Source organism: Sinocyclocheilus anshuiensis, unplaced genomic scaffold, assembly GCF_001515605.1.
Source record: "Sinocyclocheilus anshuiensis isolate Anshui unplaced genomic scaffold, SAMN03320099.WGS_v1.1 scaffold222, whole genome shotgun sequence".
Classification (NCBI taxonomy): domain Eukaryota; kingdom Metazoa; phylum Chordata; class Actinopteri; order Cypriniformes; family Cyprinidae; genus Sinocyclocheilus; species Sinocyclocheilus anshuiensis.
Window position 1 is genome coordinate 3,449,614 of NW_015542408.1, and position 12,224 is coordinate 3,461,837.

The window sequence follows — 12,224 nt, forward strand, 5'->3', positions numbered from 1 at the left end:
GGTGCCCAACCCTGCTCCTGGCGATCGACTGTCCTGCAAAGTTCAGCTCCAACCCTAATCAAACACACCTGAAGCAACTAATTAGGGTCTTCAGGATCACTTAAACATTAAAGGCAGGTGTCTTTGATTAGAGTTGGAGCTAAACTTTGCAGGACAGTCGATCGCCAGGAGCAGGGTTGGCCACCCCTGATGTAAAGGATTTTTCAGACCACTGCTGAGTGCTGAAGTAGCACGTAGTCGGCGATATCACGTGACACCCGTTCTTTTTCTCAGCGCTGTTCATAATTGCTCACACCTCAGCAGTGCCACGAACTGATCACCTCCATGCCACGCCGAATTGAGGCATCACAGAGCAAACATTTATTCATGCATCTTCATTATAATAATGAGGGCTGTCACTTTACCCTTATTGGTTTAGCATCAAAGAATGCGTAATTTTTACACCTTACCATGTATTTCAATGGCTAAAGTATCTCAGTGCCACTATTCATATTATGTAAAGCAGGGGTGGCCAACCCTGCTCCTGGCGATCGACTGTCCTGCAAAGTTCAGCTCCAACCCTAGTCAAACACACCTGAAGCAACTAATTAGGGTCTTCAGGATCACTTAAACATTAAAGGCAGGTGTCTTTGAATTCTGTGCATGAATTAAACATCAGATCATCTGTTCATGTTATGTGGAAATTGTCCTGTGATGAGACAACTGTGAAATACAGAAACAACATAGTATTAAAATGTTAATAGAAATACTGTTTGAGTATATTGCCATTATTTATTTAGGGCAAAATCTACTGTTAAGTAACTGGTCATAAATTTACAAATTCCCATTAAAATGTAAAGTATAAAGTATATAAAAAAACATGGAACATGAAAATATATATAGATTATTTTATTATATATTATAATGTTTATTACATGATTTGTTTATTAAATTTATTTAAGTTATTTATTAAATGTATAATGATATAAGTGATTATAAATATATATTTTTTTTAGATGAAAAGATCTTTTTAAGGAAGAACAATTTTTTGTCATGGTCATGGTCGTTTGTGATGATTAAATGATGATTTCGTGATTTTTATAGTAATTTCAGAGGGCAATTGCCATTTGCATGTAAGCTTCCAATCTGAGAAATTATAATTTTCAAAATAATATACTTTAAAGTATAAAAAGTGTCTCTAGCAAGACCAAAAATACCCTGAGATTTGAACGCGACTGAATGGAGGATTCGGCTTTCTGAGCCGCCAGTCGCCCCCTAAAGGAAGATGAAATTCGAGTCGCAGGGAACATGCATTGTCCAGCCCTCAGATGTTGAACTCAAACGCACTGAATGGGGTTTTCGTGTGAATATCCGCCCACTGCAGCGCGACACACATTCTGCACGTTCCACATGCGCCGCCGGTGCTCTCATGGACCCTCACACAGAGCGATTATAAAGCCCACCTGAGTTACAGCCCCGGTCTGCTGCTGCACGTGCCATTCTCTATCCGAACCCGTAGCATTAGACAGGCTATCACTTTGAAAAACTTTCGTTAATTTGAATGCAACGAGCTCAAGACAAAATGCCATTTCTTCAGCACGCACTGGACTCGCAGTTGGAGAGTTTGGCTTTGGGGCAAGTGGTTCCGGCTCTGTTGGACCGAGGCTTCTTTTACGTGGACCACTTTCTGGGGGACATCGCGGGCCACATGGTTCTGGGTCAGGTCAAGCGCATGCATTCCTGTGGGCTTCTCAACGACGGGCAGCTGGCCAGAAGAAGCAATGGAGTTTGCAGAAGCATCAGAGGAGATCAAATCACATGGGTTAACGGGACCGAGAGGGGCACCGAGGCGGTCAATTTCTTATTAACACTCATAGACAAACTAATTTCTCTGTGTGTGGGTCAACTGGGCAAAAGTATCCGCGCAAGGTCAAAGGTAAGCTTTAGTGCAGCTCAAAGTGCTTAAAAACTAAGAATGTTTCAGTTGTTTGTATTTGAATTATTGGTTAAACTTTTTATATAGCCTAATATAATTAATAACACTAACTACGATTCTTATCAGATCATAAATGTATTTTCAGTTACAAGTGTTTTGAAACTTTGATTCACATTGTCGCTGTTAATTTGTGGCATTTCTAAATAACTGTACGTCATCAAGGCATTAATGCTGAAAACATAGGCTTCGTGCAGTTTCACACCCCCCCCAACACACTTTCAAAAGTTTCAAAACTCAAGCGTAGCAACAGGTCACCTTAGTCAAGCTCGCATCAGCTGACTCTCAGCTGATCCCCATCTACCTATAGGAATATGACACCTATCTAAGCATTCATATATAAGGTCCCTCAGTATTATCAGCAGTTTTCGCATTGCTCAATAGCTGATTACCCTCCTCCATCCCCAGCTCCTCCTCTGTTAGTCGGGATTCAGCCTTCTGATTCTCCTTGAATCAGACTAATTCTAAAATGTGTACATAAAACGATTGAACTTTAACAATATCTGCAATACATTTATGTTAGTTCTGTTCTGTTTCCTGGGGGGTTATCGCTGCTCTGCCTGCTCTCATCCATGCTAGGCTGCATGGATGCGCAGGGAGTTCTTGCCCAGAACAGAACCATACCGCCAATCCAAACTGTATGCTAATTGTCAATCATCTTTGACGATAGTGGTCCTGACAGAACTAATGATTGGGAGTCATTTTCTTAATAACATTGTTAAATAATGGAAAATCTGACTAGAACATTTAACTTAGCCTAATGTGTTTTCATGTTTATTAACATTTTATACGTGTATGAATTTAATAGCCTACTCACTGGTAAGCCTTTATACTAACTTTCCTGAAAAGTTAGTGAATGTACAAAATTGTCGTTAAACTTTGATTAGTATTCATAAACAAATAGTCTTTTACTTATGAAAATATAGGCTATGAGAACTACCAAGCATTTCTTTGCTAATGACTTTTTACTAAATTGAATAAATAATAATAGTATTAAAATGACTTGTATTTTAACATAAGCGTAACATTAAAAAATGTCTTCACTGTCACTTTAAATCAATTTAGAGCATCCTTGCTAAATAAAATTAGAAAGTTATTTAAAAAAAAAAAAAATTCTTCAAAGTTTTGAAATGATAGTGTATACATGATGAACATTACATAACAACTTGCTGATTATTTATGCGTTTTTAATTTTTTCAGAGTAGTTTGTTCATCTGGGTGAATACAGGTTCTCACTCCATTAAGCAATAGTGTCTGTCTTTGTTTGGCTCTTTGTTTAGAGAAGGTACAGTAGAGTGCTTTGGCACACACTGTCTTTACTGTGCCTGATGATGAATGGCAGAGATAGGCTTTCAGTTTCTGCTGTTGTGAACAGTACGTGACTCCTCTCACTGTGCTGCTGTACTCCGGGTTACAGGAGGCCCTGAGTGAAGCAACAGGATGTTTTAGAACCACTTTTACCAAAGTCAGCTGCGAACACAAGAGTTTTACTTACTTTAAAGTGTCCTTCTGAAAGAAACTGGCTATTTTCTCTTTTTCTTTGACTCGCTTTTCCCTTATTTTATAGTCTGCTGAATGAAAGTGTTAAATTGATCATTTACACATATATTATTAACAGTCACGTTTATCCAAAGTGGCTTACAAATGAGGAATACAAGCAATTTATCATAAAGAGGAAATAATACAAGCAGTGCTGGCAAGACAAAGTTAAAAATAAGAGAAAGAGTGAAAGAATAGAAACATAAGTGCTTTTTTTGTGTTGCTTTTTAATAAGTCAGCAGGTTAAGTTTTGCAGTTAAGTTTTCCCGAAAGAGATGAGTTTTGAGTTGTTTTATAAAAATTTTCAGGGATTCACACAGCCAATCCTAAAATTAGATCAAACATTCTTTGCTGCCCTAAAACACTTTTTGTCTGTTATCTGTTCCAAAACCTAATATAATCCCTAATAACATAATGACATCCTTGACGGTAAAAATAATGAGAAAAAGCACTTCCGAATAAAATGCATTTAACAGGACTCAATAACTTAATTGTTTTAGTGTAATTATTCTTCTTTAGTAAGCAGATAAAGATTATTAACATTTTATAACTCAGTGTTTTGAAATGGTTTCGTATTGACTGCGCATATGGGCGTAAATGGTTAAGTGTGCTGAATCAGAGTTTTGGATTGTGTACACTAGCAGCTGAAGTCTGTGTGGTGCTGTAGACTCACGCTCAACACGTAGCACTGTCATTAAATCCTCAGCGCACTGGCTGCCGGCCAAGCTTGCTCTCTTTAGCCACACATGTACACACACACACACACACACTCGCACACGCACACACTTCCTCCTGCTCTCTGTGCAGCTAGCTACATGTTTACATTGCGCTATGACGGCAAACTTGCGTATGCACTCTTATTGTAGGACCGTGATCATGATAAAGACTTGTCTGCAGAAATGTAAACATGGGCACTAGTGACTGTGTGTGTATATGCGAGGGTTGGGAGGGGTTAACCGGGAACTGCTGAGAGGAGAAATCAAATGCTTTGTTTTGAACATTATAATAGTATTTTTGTAATAGTAAATTAGACAGTTTGCATTAATATGCATTCCAAGTTGGAGCTGATGCTTTACCTTAAAGGAGTAGTTGACCCAAAAATGAAAACTTGCTCACCCTCAGGCTATCCGAGATGTAGATGAGTTTGTTTCTTCATCTGGTTTGGAGACATTAAGCATTACATTACTTCCTCATCAATGGATTCACTGCAGTGAATGGGTGCCGTCAGAATGAGAGTCCAAACAGCTGAAAAAAACATCACAATAATCCACATGATCAATTAATGTCTTGTTAAGTGAAAAGCTGTGTGTTTGTAAGAAACAAATCCATCTTTACGGCGTTTTACATTTAAACGGTCACTTGTGGCCAAAATACAAATCCACAATCCATACTTCCTCCAGTGAACTATTTTTTTAATATATATGTTATAAATATATTAATGCATCAGCTTTTGATAATTTACCATTTAAGTTCATTTTTGAAATACTCTTGTAGTCAAACAAATGTGGATAATGTTCAGATGATGAAAAAACGGATTAATCCAGTTTGTTTTTCTTTTAATATGAACCTTCCTTTTTTTAGGTTTAGATGTTCATAACCAAATCCCAAATCAGTTTTTTCATATATTATGTGTACAAGATATATTGTTTTGTTTACAACTGATTTATATTTAGACATAAACATCTAAACTTTAAGAAACTTCTTTTGTTCTGTGTAAAATGTTTTGGCAGTAGTCAGTAATTTTATGATAGTAAAGCAGGCAAAGATGCATATGTGAGCAGAATGTCCATATAGAAAATTAAATTTGTCATAACATTTAAAAAATGACACTTTTAAGCACCATATGTTGTTGTATAGTCTGGTAGAACACTTTTTTTGTAACTTTTGTGAACTTTACAAACTTAATTCTTGTTGCTTGTTCAAGGGGAGAAATGCCTTTAAAAATTTCTTGTCAATAATTTGTAGCAAGACTTGGACAATTTTAAATGACAATTAATCATTAGCATGTTTACCTGGAAACAGGGTTTTCTGGGATAATTTGTAATGTAAAATACCTATCAAGCTTAGTTTCACGTGTCTTCTTTTTCAGGCGATGGTGGCTTGTTATCCAGGAAATGGAGCAGGATATGTGAAACATGTAGATAACCCTAATGCAGATGGCCGCTGCGTCACCTGTATTTACTATCTGAATAAAAACTGGAATGCAAAGGTAGACTTTTCTCTAGTTTGTTTCAAATGTCATTTCCAAAATATTTATTGAACAGTGTTAATTAATCAAATGTCACTGTATGTTTTTAGGAGCATGGCGGATTGCTAAGGATCTTTCCTGAAGGAAAATCTTACGTAGCCGACATCGAGCCTTTGTTTGATCGACTTCTGCTTTTCTGGTCAGATCGTAGAAACCCTCATGAAGTTCAACCGTCGTATGCTACAAGGTTAGTAGTATTGGCGTTCATGTTACAGACGTATATGTCAATATGATTTCCTGGCATCATGCTAAGGTGTCTGTTTTGTGTCACAGGTATGCAATCACTGTGTGGTACTTTGATTCAGAGGAAAGAGCTGAAGCAAAAAGAAAATTCAGAGATCTGACAGGTTGGTTCAGCCAAAATCATCAGTATCAGTGTATTTTTTTTGAAGTTCGATTTTAAATATCTAATTGTTTAAACCTTTATATTTCAGCCAACTCACAGGAAGGTTCATCATCTTAACAGAAATACACTGGCCTGTACGAGACGATTTCTTTTGTCTACTGTCTTATTTCTTTGCTTTTTTTTTCTATTTTTACATGGCTTTTTGCACTAAAGGTACCTCTCCCCCCACTTTGTATTTGTGATTTACTACGTTTGAATCTGGGTCCTTAAAATAAGTGAAGAGTCCTATGAATAACCCGCTGCTAACGTAAAGACAATTCTGTGAAAAATGTGAGAATCTGATTAATGCCTTATTAGATGTTTATTGTAATTAAATTCTTCTTTATAAAAAACTTTTCAGCGCTATATTGTCTAGATGTATAAAAATAAAATAATAAGGAATAGATTAGAGAGAGAGATATATATAACACTAGTTATTGTTTCAGAAATATGTCACCAAGCATTATAAATATGTTCTTTTAATGATTGTCCCTTTTTGTTACATGCTGTTATTTGCTGTTTTGGCACATATTTTAATGTTATTTGCGCAATTTTTGAACACTTCAGTAGAAAGGAAATTTGAAACTTGTCAGTGGACTTGGAAGTTGTGTATATATAGATGCTTTATTATTTTTGAACGACAGTGTGATGTTGAATGAGACTCTTTCAAATGGAGCTGTTTATAAAAGTCATTCTGTACTGTGTTCACAAACTTTGAAAAAGCACTTGGTCAGGTGATTTTGCTTTATTTGTTCAGTCCCAGTGTGTGTTAGTGTTTAATGAGAGAATTGAATCAGCTTGCATGCAGGTCAGCAATGCTGCTCAACCACACCCTCGGATCAATATTATTTGACAGTTGTTTCATAAGGTTTTGAGCTTTATAAAATGTTTCTTTTACAAAAGTTGTTCTGGAAAAAAATGTAAAAATGTGTGAACAGGTTAGTTCATGTTGGCTACTGTACACAAATTGATTTACAACTATTTGAAATGGCCAAATTAAACAATATGTTGAAATGTTTTAAATGGTCTATTGTTTATTTTATCGTTTTGTTTCATTAATAAAGTTTTTTTCCTTTGGCCATAATTTACCACTAGGTGTCGCTGTGTCCTCATTGTGCTGTTTTATTTAGCGCAGATGCTAGGAAGATATTTACAAGCCATTTTATCCCGTTTTTATTTATCACGTAAACGCATACAGATAAAAATAACTTAATACAATTATTTCTTTTTATATATGAATGTTATAGTTTTTCTATCCTTAACGGCTACCTTTATCTCGCGCATAGACGGTGACGTACGTGTAAAGCTCCGCCTTTTTCACAATTGGCGCCGAAAGACGGTTAATTAGCAAAACATCACTCACAAAAGTGATTTAGCGACAACCCTTTACGTAAAACTGTCCTCTATTACTGTAAACTGGGAGGAAACATGAAGGACCATCTCACTACGAGAAGGTAGGAGCAATAATAGTTCATATTTCCACCGTAGTCCTGGTGTAACGTAGTAACTTCTTTTAACCGTCGCGTAATTACCATAGGAAACTAATGCACCTCATTAACAATGGTTAGATCATTGCAAACGTGATTTATATAAAATAAAATAAACAGTTATCTTTATAAAACCAGTACGCCAAACACATTTATAAACTAACAGCTGGATTTCCTAGTACAAAACCGCATGTAAAATAGTGAAATCCTCACTAGGGTGCGTAACTATACAGTATATATATATAGATAAAGTAATATAAAATATGAAATGTATTTACCCTTACGAAAGTTAACCATGGTTTTACTGCAAAAAAAAAAAAAGTTACTGTAGTTGCTACACTAACCATAGTTTAACCATGGTATTTGTAGTAAACTGTGGTTCTACAAATGGTAATCAATACGACAAAAAAAAAAAAACATGGTTACTACACGTTTACTACAATAAAACCATGGTTAATTTTCGTAAGGGCAGTAAAGTGAACATTATCCTGCCACACTTGCATTTCACAAGAGGTCTCAGTTTTTAACACTGTTAAAAAAATAACAACAACAACAATGCGCTTACCTTCGTGTCGCTCTGTAATTTTACACAGAACTAGAGGAAGCCTCTTGTTAAGTTGATATTGTAGAACATAATACAGAACTTTGCACTGTCAAAACTAATCAAGTCTAGCAGTTTTCAAGGATTTATCAATCTGGACCGTTTAAAAGATAAAAGACAGGATCGTATAAACCGACATATTTAGTTTCGGTTTTGATTAATTAATTCAAATGTGCTCTGATTTCGGAGTTGCAGTGATACAGCCTTTGTGTCATCTCACTCCACAATAATTCACGTTTTGAGACTTGAGTCACTCTCCCACTCTTTAACTTATATTAGGCCTACTTGAATATACAGTCATACTACATTCAAAATCAGATACGTTATAACTTATCACGCTAAAAACGTGTCACTCATGAATCATAACGTCTGTCTGCTGAGCCCTCGTGATAAGTGCGGCTGTCGACGTTTACATCAGCACCAGCGCCTCTGCTGTGTGTGTGTGTAGTAACGTTGTGATGACTGATTGGATGCAGTAAATGCATACCTAGGCTTGTTTGTTAAACAATTAACCTATGCAATTTATATGTTCCAAACCGCCAAACTGACTCCAAACCAGCCCAAATTTTGTCCACCCGCCCAAGCCATTTTTTACTCTCACAATCAAATTCGAACCCGCCCAATCTGGCAACACTGGTCTCAGCTCTTCATCTTCTGAAGTACAGAAGATCCCTGTTGAAACAAGAGTTCTAAAGACGTAATTACCGACTGTAACCACTAGATGTCACTCTTGCCACACTGGATTTCACAACTGAAAAGCTGCTGCGGTTCTAATCTCACTCACCGAATTAAAAATACAACTCTTCCTCAAAAACATAAATCAAGTAGGCTTATATCTAATATCTCAAATAGTAGTCTTATACGAAAACCTGTGCCACTCTGTCTTTTGTCAACCTGTCTATCTATCCTATTCGTGCCTGTCGTTTTTCTATACGTATATAAAACATGTCTGCCTCTGATCATACGCGTTGAAGGTTCTATGTACCTGTAGCTGCCCTAATGAGAGGCTCTTTGCTATATAAACACACTCTGATTTCCAATAAGGACTGTATAGGTGAGATGGACAGCTCCTAATCATTAGGGAGGATTCAGGTTTGGGCTTTTTCACCTCTTCTTCCTCCTCCTCCTCCTCTCTCTTTCTCTATCTCTCTCCTGTGATCTATCTTTCATGGGCTTCATTTAAAATTGCGTAAAATATTTAAAGTTGGTTGGATTTCTTCAGTGGGCTTCAGCGGTGACCTCCCCTTCAGTGCCTGAAGTCAGTGGAGAAAGCTATGAAGCAGGGAGAAGGGAGAGAACAAGAGAGAAAAACAGGGCAAAGAGGAAAGGTGCAAGGGAGACAGACAGTTACTTAGAATTGAACGAAAGCTGTGTTCGGAGTGGAATACTAGCTTACGATACTGAACACTGCATGGTATACACTATATACTGTCTACAATTCTCTGTATTAAACTGTGTTATTCCACTGTAAATGTTTGAAACATTAGTGCTGTGCTGTCACATGACCTCATTAAGTTGCATGTGACTGGCATCCAGTCATTATCTTTGAAATTAAACAGTCCACTTGTTTGTAAATCTGTCTTAACTAGTTCTCTGATCAAGTAATAAGTTAAAATAGTTACTTTCAGTTGATTCAACACACTGTAAATGGGAGGTAAATTCTAGTACATTGCAATTCAGTCAAATTCCTTCACTCCAAACATTCTTCTTCTTGAATATCCTCTGAGCAATAAAAATGGTCTGTTTTCACAGAGCAAGACCTAACATTGTCGAAAAAGATCTAAAGTAAAACACTTTTAAAAGGAAGCATTTTTCCCCTTTTATTTAGCTTTGCCGTAGGAAGTTACAGTGAGATCAGTATAATAGAAGACACAGATTGAAATAGTCCTGCTAATTGAAAACCTGGTGAGGATACCATGAGGTGGAAAAAAACATGTCAGAAATACCCATGAGATTCTGTCCAACGTAAAGGAGATTCACTGTCAAAACAAAGGCCCTGGTACAAGTGCACTGGATTGCCATTCATTGTATGTGGAAGCAAAAGTCAGCAGGGCTACATGGGAATATTTTGATATTCCCTTACCTGAAACCTGTAAGTAACTAAAAAAGGCTACAATAACCAAGACTAAAGACCGGGAGAAAAACATAGGAGGGAAAGAACAAATATAAAGAAGCAGGAAAGTTGGAACGCAAAGAATAATCACTGATGTTCGGCATTCATTTATGATGAACAAAATGTAAAAGAAATGATGCCAGATAGTAACAAATCCAAGAAAAGTTTATTATGAATATGGCACCTGTAAGATGGTAAAAAAACTGTGTTACAGAAAGACAACCATGTATGACATGTCGCTTTAACTGATGAAAACCTACAAAAGTATAAAATAACCCTGTTGTAAAATGAAGTATGTACATTTTTGAATTGCAGCATTATTCATGGTAAATGAACAAAAAATGTGTTTCAAAAAAAATAAGCCAGGCACTCAAAGTTAGCTTCAGTTAGTTGTTTTTTTGTCTTTTTTTCCTCTGAAAACAAAAAACAAAATCAAAAATGTACCATAGTTTTCTCTTTTTAATATTTTAATTTGTTTGTACTTAGAATTTATAACACTGTTAACACTGATACTAAGAGAATCCCCTTTCTCCCATATTCTTCTACTTGGCACCAAGTTCCTCATAAAAGAATCTGTATAATTGTACAAGAAATAGTTAAAAACACAGACACAGTCTTCACAGGTAATGAAGTGATTTCTCATATTGTAATTTTAAACACTATTTATCTGACAGCAGCTGAGATTAGTTTAAGATTAAATCACCAGCAATCATTTTGACACAACACAGATACATTGAGACAGCTCGCCCGGCTGTTCTGTTAGTAACATATGGGTGTATTTCCTGGTCCACAGTGTCTGTTTTCGGAGCTGCCCCCAAGCCCTGGCCCAACCGCTTCTGCTCTACGTACAAAATGCTAAAATCTAGGATCCAGTTAACCTGCAGCGGTGACGCCAAGCTCTCCTGCAACCGTTCCGACAGCGAGTCCCGTTATTGTCATTTTTAAAAACATTAACATCATGACCTGGGTTTGAGTAACAACACGTCTTCACAGAAACCACAGACACAAGTTTCCTGATGTCGGGGGAAGCCTGATTCAGGTAAAAAGACGAAGGCCCCCCCATTCCCTTTGCTGGACAGACTGAAAAACACTATACATTGACAAAGCCGCTGGACCGAACAAAATCAAGTAAACCAAACAATCAACTTAGTAAACATGCATTTCCAAAACACCTATAAAAATAGATTTTATAGTGCGAAATATTTTTTTAATCTCTTTAGAAATCTTTAAAATTGTTTATTGTCCTGAAATACTACCGTCATCTTTTTTTTATTATTTCCTGTGAGTTGCAGGGTTCTTGATGTCAACAGGTTTGGTGGAAACCAATGAAATACACCCAATGCACAAGAGAAGCACAAGGGACTCTGGGAATGTTTCACATCTTAGGCTTTTAAGGTTCCAGTCTGCTAAATGCTACTTCAGTTTTTTTTTTTATTCCTCATCACGTTTGAGCTGGAAACTGCAATCCCAGAATTCCTCAGTGGCAAAAAAAATGGCTCCTTAAACCTTTGAGCTAGTTTAGAGTCTTTTATCTCTGAGAAGAGAGAGAGGTCTGTAGACTACACAACAGCAAAGCAATAGCAGAAACAGAAAAAAGTAATACATACAAAAAGGAAGCAGCTAAAAAAGGTGACACTACATTGGAAGGCCACCACACAAAATCCACTAACCTCCACTGGTTCACTAAGACTGCAAGGGGGCTGGAAGGAGAACCAATGTTTCCCCGTCCGAGCCCGGACTAGCACAGAGAGGACAAAGGACAAAACAGCTACATTAGCTCAGTATATACTGCATATAGTAACACACACTTAAGTTGCTATGGAGACTGACAGCCAATGACACTTACACATTGTACAAGTTTACGGTTATCACGCTGCGT

At 36.8% G+C, this 12,224-nt stretch overlaps 1 protein-coding gene across 2 annotated transcripts in view; it reads left to right on the plus strand.

Moving 5' to 3' along the window:
* LOC107693191 (egl nine homolog 3-like) overlaps nt 1-7,196 on the plus strand; it is a 9,395-nt gene extending 2,199 nt beyond the window's left edge. The window contains exons 1-5 of one of the 2 annotated variants that reach the window (XM_016492490.1): nt 1,151-1,915; nt 5,601-5,720; nt 5,810-5,946; nt 6,033-6,106; nt 6,194-7,195. In XM_016492490.1, coding sequence (XP_016347976.1) covers nt 1,541-1,915; nt 5,601-5,720; nt 5,810-5,946; nt 6,033-6,106; nt 6,194-6,222 — 735 coding nt within the window. In that variant the 5' untranslated portion in view covers nt 1,151-1,540 and the 3' untranslated portion in view covers nt 6,223-7,195. Of the gene's footprint in view, nt 1-1,150; nt 1,916-5,600; nt 5,721-5,809; nt 5,947-6,032; nt 6,107-6,193 lie in introns of those variants that run through there. The other variant, XM_016492489.1, reaches the window with a different exon arrangement.
* Nucleotides 7,197-12,224: the final 5,028 nt, after the last annotated feature.